The sequence below is a fragment of the Nyctereutes procyonoides genome, unplaced genomic scaffold (assembly GCF_905146905.1).
Source record: "Nyctereutes procyonoides isolate TBG_1078 unplaced genomic scaffold, NYPRO_anot_genome, whole genome shotgun sequence".
NCBI lineage: Eukaryota > Metazoa > Chordata > Mammalia > Carnivora > Canidae > Nyctereutes > Nyctereutes procyonoides.
The window spans coordinates 2,108,030-2,123,818 of NW_026575137.1; the positions used below are offsets into that span (position 1 = coordinate 2,108,030).

At 34.8% G+C, this 15,789-nt stretch overlaps 1 protein-coding gene across 3 annotated transcripts in view; it reads left to right on the forward strand.

Annotated features, from left to right (window-relative positions):
* The window catches only part of RALYL (RALY RNA binding protein like), a 713,351-nt gene that overhangs the window by 328,722 nt on the left and 368,840 nt on the right, over window positions 1–15,789 (forward strand). For all 3 annotated transcript variants that reach the window (XM_055303495.1, XM_055303496.1, XM_055303497.1), the window contains exon 3: window positions 35–313. In XM_055303495.1, the coding sequence (XP_055159470.1) occupies window positions 58–313 (256 nt within the window). In that variant the 5' untranslated portion in view covers window positions 35–57. The remainder of the gene's footprint in view (window positions 1–34; window positions 314–15,789) is intronic.

Sequence of the window (15,789 nt, forward strand, 5' to 3'; positions counted from 1 at the left end):
TTTCCTTTTGAATATTTTTGTTTGTTTCTTCAAGGATTAAATCAAGGTGAGCCAACCATGACTGGCAAAACACAGACCAGCAATGTCACCAATAAGAATGACCCCAAGTCCATCAACTCCCGTGTTTTCATCGGCAATCTAAATACAGCCATTGTCAAGAAAGTTGACATTGAAGCCATTTTCTCGAAGTATGGAAAAATAGTTGGATGCTCAGTTCACAAAGGCTATGCATTTGTACAGTACATGAGTGAACGACATGCAAGAGCTGCAGTGGCTGGAGAAAATGCCAGGATCATTGCTGGCCAACCGCTTGGTAAGTTACGCTCACATATGGTTTTCACATGGTGTTCTAGTTTTTGCACATATCTGCATATAGTTTTACTGTTAAAAAGCTGGCACTGCCGCATAATATCTATCTCTTATTTAACCAAGTATAGTGTTTGCGTATTTGTAATTTATATTATTTTCAAGTTTTCATTTTGTTTTTACGTTTCTTATTTTTTCTACAAATTTATAAACTTGTGATCAAGTCTGCTTTGTAGTACTTGTTACCTCCATCAAGCCTAACAGGGCCAGGCAAATAAAAATTATGCATCATATTTAACTTTATTAGACTTGAAATGCTATCTATCTTCCAGGGAATACTATGCCAAGTGAAATAATAACTCTGCCTTTTATACTCACAGCATTTGCTCTGAGGGCTAACATATTTTCCTAACTTCCTGTTTTTATTGTTTGAAGAGAAGGGATAGAAAATAGTAAAAAGAAGTCAATCTTGAGTACTGGAAAAGGAATATAGTTCACTCTTTCTTATCTAGTGTGGAATCTTGTACATCATGCCTGTGCAGTCATGTGCAATGAATGATCAAATTTTTGAATAATGTCCAAGGGATATATAGGTTTTTTTCAAAGGAAAGTAGATAATATAGTCTGAGGTAAGATGTGAATATACTTACAAGGAAATATTTCATACTAAATATGTAAATTAAAAAATAAAAATTAGTCTATTTTTCTACATGAGGGAAAAGCAAAATTAATACATCAGTGATTCCTTAATGTGTGTATCTCTTAGCCTGTCCAGATTCATATTTTAGATTGATTATACAACATCTTCTCTCAGCCTTATATGCCCAGAACAAAACTCTTGATTTTTCACACCCTCGACTTCCTTCATTCCCAGGCTTCTCCATCACAGTAACTGGAACCCTCACTTAATCCAATTTTTCAAATAAAAACTAAGGTGTCAACTCCGATTCTTCTGTTCTCCCCACAATCCAGATATAATCCCTCATCATGTTTCTTGCCTTCGATATATCCCAAACCCAATTTTAGCTATGTACCAATGGCCATCTCATCCAGTCCACCATTATATGTAATCTAGACTACTCAAACAACCATCCAATTGGTCTGTGGACTTTCTACTCTTGCCAGTGTCCTTTGAAAACATAAATGTGATGATGCCATTAACATGCTCTTAAAACTCTAATGCTTTTTCCATCTTACCCATGCTAAGATTTATATATTCTATACTATACCTGCATCTTCAACTTCATCTCCTCCTCTCTGCCTTTGTGTACCAAGTCAATAATGCTGGCCATCTTGATATGCCTCAAATGATCCAAGATTGTTAATACTTTGGAGCTTTAGGATTGCTCTTTCTTCTGCTAAGAAGACAGATTTTTGCTAATTTATTGCTTCCTACTTGATTGTGTGCTGTACTCAAAATTTCCCTGCCTGAGGCTTTTCCTGACCAACTTATCTAAAATAAGTTACTCTCTTACCTACATTGTCTATTCCATGACTGCACTTTATATATATTTTTTTCATATCCCTCATCAGTATCTAGCATAATTTATGATGTACCTCTATCATGTCCACAGAACACAAACATATGAAGGAGTACATAAAAGAAACAAGCTCAAACCATAAACAAATCGAGTTAGAAGCATGTTAAGAACTTTGCATTAGGGACGCCTGGGTGGCTCAGTGGTTGAGCATCTGCCTTCAGCTCAGGGCGTGGTCCCAGGATTGAGAGGGCTCAGAGGGAGCCTGCTTCCCCCTCTGCCTGTTTCTCTGCCTCTCTCCCTGGTCTCTCATGAGTTAATAAATAAAATCTTAAAAAAAAAGAACATTGTATTATTCAGTCACATAATATAGTTATAACAAATTTTGGGGAAGCCATAGAATTCAGTAAAATGAGAGTGACTTCTGAGATGATAGTCTTAAGTGGGGAAAAGATTTTTACATAACTGCTTGCTATAGACCCACAAATAATCACTTTCATATAGGAATACACTTTTTATTTACCTTTCTCTAATTCATTTTTTTTATATTTTAAAGAAAGGTAAGACTTTCCAAAAGACACTGGTAAGTTTTTTATTTGTTCTTATTTCCCTTAATGTCTCAAATCAGCTTGTTTACCTTGAAATGGAAATTTTCTGATAATTTTTGTTTTTCTTTCTAAGTTGAAATTCTTATTTCAAGGCCACATTCCTGCAATGTCAGAGAAATACCCATTTATTGCCTGCATCCTGACTTTATGAAAATAGTACCTACTTGTAGAAATGTTTTGATTATTTTTTTAGAAATTAGTTATCAATATATGGTCAATTAAAAGTCTAATTCACTTACTCATGAACCATATATTTTTAAGTAATTTCTATTCACAATGTGGGGCTTGAACTCAAGACCCTGAGATCAACAATTGCATGCTCTTCACTCACCAGTGAATTATAGCTAATTTTCCAGAATCTGGTGTCCTCCTACTGCTCAGTTGATTACTCTCCTTTTGAGAAGAAAGCAAGGAGAACATCAATACGAAAAATTTTGTGACTTATTTAGAAAAACCCAAGGGAAAAAAATGGTGACACTGAATCACTATGCTCTGAGAGCACAGAATTAAATTGTGCTTCTAATAAGATATCATTTCTCATTTCTAGTCTTTCATCTCAGATCCTCTTTGTTGTATCCTCAGGTTAATCTCTGTAGCATATATCTTGATCAGCCATAATCATTCTTTCTGCTTGAATCCAAGTGAAAGACTTTATTCTTTCCGTTGAAATCAAGTCTTTCACTACTTGTGTCTGAGCCGAATTTCTTTTCATACAAGGCAAGAGCTTTATAATGGTTAATAACTTTGCTTTTCAGATTAAGTGTCTGAATGTACCCACCTTTTCTAAAACTATATTTTTAGAAAATCAGGCAAGTCTTCGAATTGTTCCTTGTGAGAGCAGGTCCTTCAGTCAAGTCCTGAAGAAGACTTAGTTTTCCAGGAGGTATATTTGTTTCTGGCTTTAAATATTGTACTTTTGTTTTTGGTGAGGAGGCAAAACTTGGGTTTAGGTAAATCACTTGCTTCTTGAATTTTTTTTGACTCTCAGATAAAGCCTTCATGATTTGCAGCCCCCATCAAGCCCTACAAGCCCTTAATTTGAATTGAATTGCTTATGATCAAATAATAGACCATCATATGAAATTGGTATTAGCTTCATATACCACAGCTTGTGTAAGCATTCTTCTTTCTCTTGGAGTCAGAAGAAAATTAATACTGATGAAGGAATCCTTGCACTGGGTTAGTACTTTACCTGTATTATCTTATTTGATCTCAATGCATAGTTAAATAACTTCTAAATGGAAACAATCTTTTCATTTCACTATGTATTTAAAAATCTTTATGTACAATTTAAACATCAGTAGTACCAGAAAAAAACTAAACATTATATAGAATAGGTGAGACCTTATATTTCTATGGAGGTTCTAAATATATCCTTAAACTGAGAATAGGCTATGAGTATGATGAAACCCAAAATTTAATAAATGGAAATATGAGTGGCTGTTTTGACACTGAAAGATTTTAACTTGGAAAACAGTGTGTTGAATTGTCTTTTACTGAAAAAAAATCCATCAGCAGTTTGATGGATGGATTAGTGTGATATAAAACTAGAAATGGAACATATGCTGGGAGACTACCAAAAGAGGAATGGAAATTATGGAAATGAAGAGGAAAAAATGAGGAATAGCAGGTAGGATCACCAAGATTAAATAACTGGATGGCACAGTGGGTGAGACAGACACAGAGAGAGATAGAAGAATCAAGAATGATTTCCATGTTCTGCGTTGAGGGTTTTTTTTTTTTTTTTTTTTTTTTTTGATAGTCTTGAAAATCACCAGGACAGAGAATGATTTCCTAAGGAAAAAGGTTTTTGTGTTAAGACAGTGAGTGCAGGACTGAATACATGTGCTAAGTTTGAAGGGTATGCCTAAGGATATAGAGGTGTATGGATCTATAGGATCTTGGATACACAAGTCCAAACTAAGAGGAGAGATTTGGACTGACTAGAGACGTGTATATTCTCAGCATAGATAGTGATGAAGCTATAGAAATGGATAAGCTGACCCAGGGAAAACATATAAGGTCAGAAGACTCTTGGCTTAAAATGGATCTATGGAGAAAACTTGGGGTCGGTAAAAAGAAGAACCTTTTGGATAAGCCCTCTGAAAATTTAAGTCCAAACTGTTTTCTACAGTGCTATTTCCTCTCCTAGCACTAAGCTCTCTAAGCTGTAGTTGACCATGGCCTTCCTAAACCTCCTGTATCGGAGGACTCTTAGCTGCAGAGTCCTCAAGTCATGTCCCTTAAAGTGCTACTGATTTCCAAACTTCCAAGGCCATAGATGCAAATATTTTTATTGATTCTAATATTTTAAAATGTCATTTATGAGAGCTTAAGCACCTTATCTTTAATGCTAAAGTTTCTTTCCATATCAGTGTCTTCTATACCCAAGGCCATCTGCCCAGTTGAGTAGCAGAGAAAGCTTTATCTACCTTGCCAGGTTTCATTGTCTGTCTTTAATAAAACCATTGACAAAAATAGGAATGTTCCTCAGACCAAATGCAAGTCGACCGTTATAGATCCAGGCAGGATGATTTTATTCATTTGATTATGTTAGGGCACTTGAAAATGTAAGACCAATAATTCTATATATCTGTACTATAAAACATTCCATGTCTTTTGGAGAAAACATCTTTTACCATGAAATTGTCATCAAATTCTGAATTGAAATTTTAAATAGTATATATTTTGCATTCTTTTCAAACTCAGATAAAATGGGAAATTATTTTAAAAGTTGCTGAATCCTACCTAAAAAATTATAGTGCTCAGAAGTTGGAGCTCAAAATACTGGAACTCTAATCTGGATTTTGAAAGTAGGTCACGGTCTAACGTCTTGATTAACTTCCCTCTCTTGGATTTTTTATTCTTACTTTTTTGGCAGAGACTCCTAAATTCCATACCATAACAAGAGAAAAGGCGCCTTGGATGCCTTGAGTGGTTCATTCATTTTATCAACATGTTAATGAACCCAACAAATGTTTTATTGAATACAAAGTTTGCTTCTTGAGGTTTATTTCCCTTATAGGCATATGGCACATAAACAAATAACTAAGATGGTATTTTTTTCCTTGAGTTTAGACTTCTGTATATTTACTACTCAAGAGCAATTAAACAAAAACGAACAAATATACGTATTTCCTCAAACTCCAAAAAATATCTCGTTTTCCTTTTTTTTTTTTTTTAACCGACTAGGATGACTCTGGGGGTGCTCAATCATCATAACATAAGCCTAAACTGAGTTCAGAACTGTAGTTCAAAGCTAAACATCTGCATGATGTCACATCTGTTGCACTTTTGGGGAAGATTTGTATGTAAATGTACGGAAATAAAAAGTGTTTCCCAATTAACAAATTTCCCCTGGAATGTCTCCCTACCTCCTTTGATGGTATCCAGTGAAGGGCATTTCACGACCTGTGACTTCAAGTAATAAAGACTCTACCTGTGACCAAGGTATGTCCCAGACCTAATTGTGAGGTAGACATGTTTCCTTCCCTGCCATTTCCTTCTTCTCTCATTTCTCCCATTTCCGAATAAGTTGACTCATTCAGACTTTTGTGCGATGTGACTCCATGCCAGGTTCTGCTGCCAGGCTGTGACACATGCTTCAAAATCAGCCCTCTCTTCTTTTCCCCACTGATGTCTCTTCATTCCCAGGTCACAGTTGGCTTTCTGAGGATATTTAGCTGATAAATACCCTTAATCATATGTTTGTAGCTATGATAATTGAACGCATTAAAGCATTTCAAATAAATGAACTGGGTGGAAAGATGGATTGTTGGCATTGCTGCCTTCCAAATACTAATCACAGCATACCCTGTGGGTGTTGTACAGAAAAGGAAACTTGGCCATGACTTAATGTAGTCGCCTTTATATGTGTTCAGTTTTTCCGCACATCTTTTGCACCACCTTATAAAAAGGATATCCCTTTTTTATCCCTGGCTTCATGCCTTTGATATGTAATGGAGGATTTCTAAGCCTTCTGTGGCAAAGAACAATTGATTGCCTCTTGGTTCACATTAGTTGGGATTCTTAAAAAAATCAGAGTCCAGCTGCGAAATCCAGCTCTGAATAATTTTTCTAAAAAAACACAATCTCTATAAGGTAAAGCTCCTTATAAAAATGAATCTCAGTTTGGTTATTCATTAAAATTTAAATTTTAAAAGATGAAATACTAATGTATCCTCTTCTTAATATTTAATTTGTATTTTAAGTTGATAATATTGGAAATATTTGTTGCATTGTTCTAATCTAAATTTAGTCATTGGAATTTTTTTTCCTCAAATACATTATGTGTAAGATGAAACACACTTTTTAAGTGCTTAATATTGACAATTCTTTATGTGAGAGGTCATGCCTAAAGTGTCCTTTTGTACCAAAATATTATGCAGAGGTTGGAGACTAAGTCTAGATCAATGCAAATTCCTACTGATTACACTGGCTTGATTACACACATGCTATAAATAAATATTTGTGACGTGTTTTTTATTTTTAGATTATTTCACTCTTATGATGCTTACAAAAGACACAATGATATATGAACTTACGAAGTCAACTGTTAGTAATAGGAAGAACCCCAAACAAAATCATAATTTATCTATAGAAATCATTCTTGCTCTGAAACCTGAATATAGGTCTCTGTTGTTGAGGAGCAGAATCTAGCTTAGAAAAGGAATATGTAAAGTGGAGAATTGATTTCTTTACATTATAAATGTCTTGCAAGGGCAGCCCGGTTGGCGCAGCGGTTTAGCGCCGCCTGCAGCCCAGGGTGTGATCCTGGAGACCCGGGATCGAGTCCCACGTCAGGCTCCCTGCGTGGTGCCTGCTTCTCCCTCTGCCTGTGTCTCTGCCTCTCTCTCTCTAGCTGTGTCTCTATGAATAACTAAATAAAATCTTTAAAAAGAAATAAATGTCTTTCAAATGCTGAATGAATTCGGAGAAGGAACATGATGAATAGATTGTTAATGTTAAAGTAAATCTGATGGATAGTCTTAATCCTGGTCGCGAAGGAAGTAGTGGAATTGCAGTGGTAGAAAGGAATATACTGGAGATCCATACTGAGTAACAGGAAAGAAGAAAAACACAGACAAATGCTTGTAACAATCTATGAAGCATGCCTTAGGAGTAGTGGATTTTAAATGTGTTCTTATCATCAGCTACCATTTTGCATCCAGAGTGATCTTTTCAAAATGCAAATCTAATGTTGTCACCCTCTGATAAAAACTTTCAATGATTTATCATTGTTCTCAGAAAAAAAAGACAGACCCTTGCTGTGGCCTACAAGTTTCTATGTGATTTGTTTCTGGCTCATCTGCAGACTTACCACTACCCTCTCAGCCTTGCTCCATGTTCCATCTGAATTGACTCCTCTCAATTCTTTGAGCAGATCATCTTCTTTCCTTCCCCTGGCCCTTTGCAAATGCTGTTTGTGTGGAATGTTCTTCCCTACTAAACCCCCTACCACCTCACCTTACTTTCTCACTTCTTCACTCCCTTCACTTGGCTATTCATCCTTCAGATCAAATATCCTTACTTTAAGGAAACCTACTCTGATCCCTCAAACATAGTTGAAATGTTTTACTTCCCTTTCTAGCACATATCTTCTTCTTAATTACATTTTTATATTTACTATTTTATAACTGGGATCTGTTTCTTCTTTCTCTAAGCTAAGTTGCTTGATAACGTTGACTGTGTATGTTTATATTAATCATCTTAGCACTGAGCAGAGTATTGATACTTTCATGGCAAATGGCACATAGGCAGGATGAGTGGTTGGATGGCTGGAGGAACAGACGGGTTTCCCTGAGGGGCTTTTTTCCTCCCATTGAAAGAGCAATACAGGAAGATGGAGACAAAGAGGAAGAAGGAGGAGAAGGAATTGGAAGGGGAGGAGGAGGATAAAGGTGGAGAAGCTGCAGTTGCAAACTCCCTAGAAAGAGAGTAGTTACAATCAAGGGCTGCTCTAAAGAGAAGGCACTGTAATATTTTTGTAAGGCAACTAGGTATTCATTCTCTCTAAAGTCAGACACCATAGAGGTAGTTATTCAATGGACCAGGTTTAATTTTTTTCTAAATATAATCTAGTCTTTAATAAGCATTAAATATTAAGATACATATTTTATTCAAAGGGTATAGTAAATGATATATTGGTTTTAAGAGAGATTTTATTTGTGGTCCTTAGAATGGCATGCTCTCATAGGTTTGTCTTACTAATAGCTAAATATTTCCGTAGTACCTTATCATTCTGAAAGCTCTTTCAAGCACAGATTCTCTTCTTTCATTCTCAGAACAGCACTGAGAGGTAAGTAATATGAGTATTTATGCCTATTCTGCTGGCTAGGAACTGAAGCTCAAAGAAATTAACTTGCCTTAAATCACACAAATGGTTTTGTAGTATATCAAGCTCAGTGTATCCTGACCCTAATTATTTTCACTATTTATTCTTGCCAGCAGTTCTTTTCATATCAATATATCAGTAGGGTGACTGTATTCTTTACCATCTAAACCAAGATACTTCTAAGAGTGAGAAAAGGTGCTATTAAAGTTTATGCTGTCAAAGCAGGTGTAAACCAGGATGATCTGGGGCCGACTTGAATGTACAGTCCTCATTTTCTATTGCATTTGTACTTAAAGTAGACTTGTCAACTTACTTGATTTTTCTCATAGGTCAAATATTGCATAGTATATTAGTTAAAGAATGCCAGCCTCAGTATCAGATACACCCTGACATTTGAATAGGTAATGTAATAGAAATTTATTTCTTCCTCACAGAAAATGCAGTCAGTACCCTGGAGAAAAGATGGGCAGGGTCAGGGGGAGGCTCTGTTGTCCTCTTTCACCCAGGGACCAGGCAGTGGGAAGTTCTGGTATCTTTTAGTGAATGGACCTGAAAGAAGTCAAATTGGCAGACAAATGAAAAGAGAGGAAGGATGAGACTCTTGACAGTTTTGTAGTTCAATCCTGGAAGTGGTGCTCCTCCTATCTGCTTACGTGCCATTGACACAGCGAGATGAGGTGGGGCTGGGCAGCTCTTCCCACCAGCAACCATGTAAGCAGGTTGTCATCTTTAATGAGCATTTAGCCTCTTTGCCGCATGTAGCTGAGTAGCTTGAAGAAGCTAATCACTAAGAATCCATTTCCGTAAAATAGAAATAGTGCTTAGTTCACACTGTAATGCAGAACACATATGTTTGTAAAGTGCTTGGAACTTTGCCTGCATGTGGTATATGCCTTGTGGTAAAAATCTGCATATAGAGATCACAGTCTGTAGTGCTAGGAAAAATCCTCTACTTGTTTTTTGGCTGTAAGATTCTGAACAGACTTTGAAAAGGTGGTACAGGCAGGTCATTACGGTAGAGTCAGTAATTGCTGAGAACAAGAGATTAGTTAAAGTGATTATAGGTGTGACAAGAGATGACTCCAGGGAAGGAGAAATTGTAAATCTGTGCTAAAAAGATGGACAGATATAGAAAAATAATTCTGGGTGATGAAACATTACTAAACCTAGAGTCCTGATTTGGGCAGAAGTGAATGATCTACCCAGTGGATGAAGAAGTGGGCTCATGGAGAAGAGTGGAGGGAGGTAAGATCAATGTCAGGCTGTGAAGGGTTTTGAATGTCATACTGGTGAATCCAAGTGTATAGAAATACCTACGATATGTGTTCAGTGTAATGAATATTGGCTTCAAAAGAATGTCTTTTATTTGATAACTATTATTTGACTTGCTGTTACATTTTCTTTCTTTCTTTCTTCTCAGAAGGGGGGGAGGGCATAGGAAGAGGGATAGAGAGAGTTCTAAGCAGACTCCATACCCAGTGTGGAGCCCAATTCAAGGCTTCATCTCAAAACCATGAGATCATGACCTGAGCCAAAATCAAGGACTAGATGCCCAACTGACTGAGCCACCCAGGCACCCTTTGCTATTATCACATTTTAATTATGTAACATGCTATTTATATGCACATTAATTTGCTCATTCACTTCTTCAGTTAGTTGTCAATGATTAATTTTCAGTTCTAGCCGGGACATTGCATTGGGTGAGGTCCTCTGGGTATAAAGATTACACTCAGAGTTAGTCCACTTGTTACAAGCTATTTGCTGAATATCATATATTTACTTACTTTTTGTTGTTATCAGTATCTGTCCAGTAGCACCCTCTTCTAATTGTGACAATCAAAAATATGTCCAGACACTATCAAATGTCCTCTGAGGGTCAAAATGATTACTAGTTAAGAATCACTACTTTAGAGCAATTATAGCAAAATAAACTCCATTGGTTCAGAAATGTTATATTAGCTTTAATCAAAGTAAACTATATGAAGACAATACTTTGAATTATTTTTGAAAATAACTCATAGCTTATAATAAGAACAAAGCTGGGCAGCTCCGGTGGTGCAGCGGTTTAGCGCCGCCTGCAGCCCAGGGAGGGATCCTAAAGACCCTGGATCAAGTCCCACGTCAGGCTCTCTGCATGGAGCCTGCTTCTCCCTCTGCCTGTGTCTCTGCCTCTCTCTCTCTGTGTGTGTGTGTGTCTCTATGAATAAATAAATAAAAATCTTTAAAAAGAAATAAGAACAAATCTTTTCCAGTTACCCAGAAAACAAAACTCAATATGTACCTTTCATAGCAATTATAATAATATGTTTATGAGTGTAGCTTACCATTTATATGACCAGTCTGTTTTAATCCTTAAAAACACAAACAAACACCAGGAACAGGATTGTCTGTATAGTTGACATGTTTACTGATTTTAAACAACAACAACAAAAAACCAATAGACTTTTTCTAGAAGTTCTTTTTCTTTATATCTTGAATATAATGCCTTTTAGAGATGTGATTTTTTTTCATTAAATCTTCCATTCAGACATTTCAGATCGCTGCTAGAAACGGTGAAGCAAAAGAAAGCCTTGTAGAAGTATTAAGTGAAGAATACTGAGTTCTGAGACTACTCAGATGCTCAAGATGATGTTCAATACTTATTATTTACCAGTACCACTAAAAGCTTGTTGAAACACAGAAAGTAAGAATTGCCACATTCTAGTTGATGTTTCTCTAATAGATACATTAGATCTACCACTACATCTATTCTACTTCATTTGGTAAGTATTCTTCTCCCGCAGATCCTTTTAGATACAAATGAGATCAATGTCTGAACATCTAGTAAGGACAGATTGACAGCCTGGGCTAAAATGATGAGTACGGATAATCATTTTGGACAATGTAGTCTATTGCAGAGCCCTTTGAGAAGTGCACAGACTGTGGGGGGGGGGGTGTCTATATCTTGCAGAAAACAGCCAAAGAATGCTGCCAGTAATAAAGAACACTTTTAGCAAGGCACTATTATATAAACATGTTACCATTTGTTCTGATAAAAAAAAAAAGAAGGAAAAATTTTTAGTGTTTTCCTCAATATCCAGGGCGAATAGTGTCATCATACTTTTTCAACTTGATAGTTTAACAAAGTTTTCATTTCCCGGGGTATAAATCATAAATTAACCCATCAAATTAGGTGAAATTTAAATTAGTAAATCTTTGAATTTTTCTTCCTTGGAAACTATTTGCCATTCCAGCTTTGTTGCCCCCACTAAGGAAATGTCCGGCACATCCCTTTATTTTGAATAAACCATTTCCCAACAAACTTTATATCGTCCAGATATTCATAGTGGTTATCAAGTGCACAATGTTATGTTTAGATGATGAATGTTTAGATGTTTTTAAAAATCTATTCACAAGGCTGTACAGCGTCTTGAATAGTATATGTGAGGGGAAGTGTAAAGAATTACTTAAGAGATAATATTCAGTAAATTCATTTTTATATATTCTTCTCTGTGGTTGACAGAAATACTGCCTTTCTAAACCAGTAGGTTTTAGTAATAATATGTTTATGTATGTGTAATTTTCACTCAAATTTTCAAAGAGATTATTTAAAAATTTCTTTCCAAAAAAAAAAAAAATTTCTTTCCAACATCCCTCATGAATGCTAGATAATTCCTTTCATTCACCCTGTCTTGTGTATAAGGAAATATATAATATGCTGGCTGTTAAAAAGAGCATGTTTTCCTGAAGACAAAAGTCTTGGACCATCCTTCTAACATTTTTCAAATGACTGTAAGTTATCCTTACTTAGCTCTACCATCCAGAGTATGCATATAATATTTAGGAAGTCTTCATCCTCCTCTGCCTTCTATCTTCATCCTTATCCTCCACTGTTCTCAGATAATAAGTATTAAAAACAACACTCTGAGGACTGAAAAGCATAATACACATATCAGGTTTTCAGTAATTAAACAGAGCTACTTTATATGCTGTCAACAAATGGTAATTAGCAAACTTATATGATAAAGTAAATTATAGAACCAATGGTCTGTTGGCCAGGTAAATACATGGCCTCACATGTGACAGAAAGCCTAGGGGATTTTTTTTATGTCTCTAAAATTATTTATTTGACTCAATCACTGAACCTAAATTAGTGAAAACAGTGGCAAATGCATCAATTTCATCACTAAGACCATCGCTGGAAACTCCCGAGCGACACTTAGAAGGATCTTGTTAGTTCTAACTTATTCCCTAGAGCAAAGCTGAGCATAATGATAGATAAAATACAGTACTTCAAATTATCCTTCAAACTTGCTACTAAAATGTCTGAAAGTCATTTGTGAATTGATTTCAGAAGACTGTGTGCAGTATGACCATTTATTCTTCCAACTGTTGTGTGGAATTGTGTTAGATGTTTGACAATATGTATTAAGCTCTAAAGCAGCATGGAAACACAATGCCACATCAAAATAAAATAAAAGTAAAGTAAAATATAAAGTAAAATAATACAGTACAATACAATAGATGACTGCCCTTGGAAAATATTCTAATTGTGATGTACCATATGTACCCATAAATATGTACCCATAAAATACCATGCAAATGAAGATACCAAATATAATATAAAGCATGATATAATGCAGATCAAGTACTATTAAAGGATAAAATATTATAAGTTAATCACTTCAGTTATGGAATAAAATATGCACATATGAAATAGCATACACTAGAAGGTGCAAATATAAGATAAAACATGTTGTAATGCACAACATCAAATGCTACAGAAATTTTTAAAAGGTATGCAGTATTGTAAGAATTTTTGAAAAAGGACTGAGAGGAATGTGAATTTGAATTTGAAGAGTTTGGAAACCATCTGAAATAGATGGCAAAAAAATTAGAATATTAAAGCTAAAGAACATTTTTAGATACTGCAATTTCTAATTTATTTGAATGGAAACTAAAACATATAAATTGAAATTGTAACTTCCAGTGCTTGTGAAGGATGATGGTTAGGTGTGTAGGTTATGAACTCTGGCTTCCTGTATTAGAATCTCAGCTTTCCACTTACTAGCTGCGTGGTTTTGGGCAACTTACTAATGTCTTCATGCTATTCCTTTGTCAAATAGACATAATCATAAAAGGACTCATCTTACTGAGTTATGAAGATTAAATACATCAATATATATAAAATGCTTAAAATATTTCCTGGGACATATAAAGTGTCATAAAAACCAGAGGAAAATAAAAGTACACCCTATTAAAACTTATTGTTTAATGGTTCTCAAAACCTTCTAAAAATAAATTCGGAAAACTAGAGTCCCAGTATTAGATTTTCAGCTTCTTGGAAGTGTTGTGCCTGAACAAGTATTTATCCTTCCTGTTCTCTGATTTCTTCATATGTGAGGAGAGCATAGGCTCTAAGTCCCCAAAAAAGGCTTCATTCATATCCATTATGGTTTGTGCTCCTTCTGTCCTATTGAAGAAATGTTTGCCTACTCCATCTTGGTCATGAAGACATCCTGTTCATATTTCCTTCTAAGGGGCTTCTTGTTTGTTTTAGTATTTATATTTAGATTTTAATACTTCTGGAATTTTTTGTATGGTGCATATTAGTGAACAAATTTCAGTCATTTTCACATGAATATCCAATTAACTCCATTTTTTGAAGAAACTATTTGTTCACTGTCATGAAATGTCAGTTTGGACATGGAATAAATGGTATACTAAATTAAATATAATTATATATATGTATTTAATATATGTATTTCATACATATATGTAATTACATATAATATAGAATATATTTTATATGTTATATGCAGATTTTTATTTAATATCAATTTATGTATGGCATTACATATATGCTATAGATACTATACTGTAAATAGTACCATTTTAGACTTTTCGTTTCCTGATTGTTCATTACTGGCATATTTATTTACTTATTCATATATCTCCTAAATTCATTTATTAATTCTAACAGCTTATTTGGGGGGAGATATTCTATGTGTACAACCATGTCTCTTAGAAATCATGAGTTTTATTTATTTTCCAGAATGTACACATTTCTTTCCTTGCCTTATTACATTGGCTAGTACCTCCAGAATAATATTGAAGAGTAGTAATGGTAGCAGATGTTTTTCTCATTACATGAGAAAGAGCTATTAACACTTACCATAGGATTTTATTTTTGTGGGAACTCCCTACCAAATTAAGGAAGCTCTTATACTTTGCTATTGTTTTTCTCATTACATGAGAAAGTGCTGTTAACACTTACCATAGGATTTTATTTTTGTGGGAACTCCCTACCAAATTAAGGAAGCTCTTATACTTTGCTATTAATTTTTATTGAATTACATCCAATATATTTTCTGTTTGTATAGAAATGAATAATTGATTTTTCTCTTGTATTCTGTTAATGTGAAGAACTGGAAGTGATCTTTTAATGTTAAATCAATTTCACACTCCTGAAATCAATGCAGTATGTTTTCTTTTTTTCTTTTTTTAAATTGTTACCTCTGTGTTTGCAGTAGAGATTTAGATATTGGCCTGCAGTTTTATTTCTTGTTATGTTCTTACTGATTTTGCTATTGAGGAGATGCTGGTTTCATAAAATGAACTGGGAAGCAATCCTTCTTTTAATGTCTCTGGATGAGTTTGCTCATGATTGTGTTATTTCTTTATAAACATTTGGAGAATTCACCATTAATTCCATTTGTGTTGAAAGTATGTTATGTACAGATCTTTTGATTCAGTTGCTTTAATGGACATAAGACTATTCAGATTTTTATAATTATTCTTGTGCCAGTTTCGAAGAGAGAAGTTTTACAGGGGGCCTGCTAATTTGATTATTCATTTTCAAAGGTATTGGCATAAAGCTATTCATAATGTTCTCATGTTTTATTGTCATTAGGACCTTTAAGTGATTCTTTTTATTTTCTACTTTTAATGTTAGCAATTTTTGCCTTCTTTCTTTCTAGTTGCCTATTCAAATAACCAAAATTATGGCTTTGTGAATTTTCTTTGCTGCACATTTATTTTTGTTTCATTACTCTGTAGCTTTATCTTTATTTTTCTTCTTCTA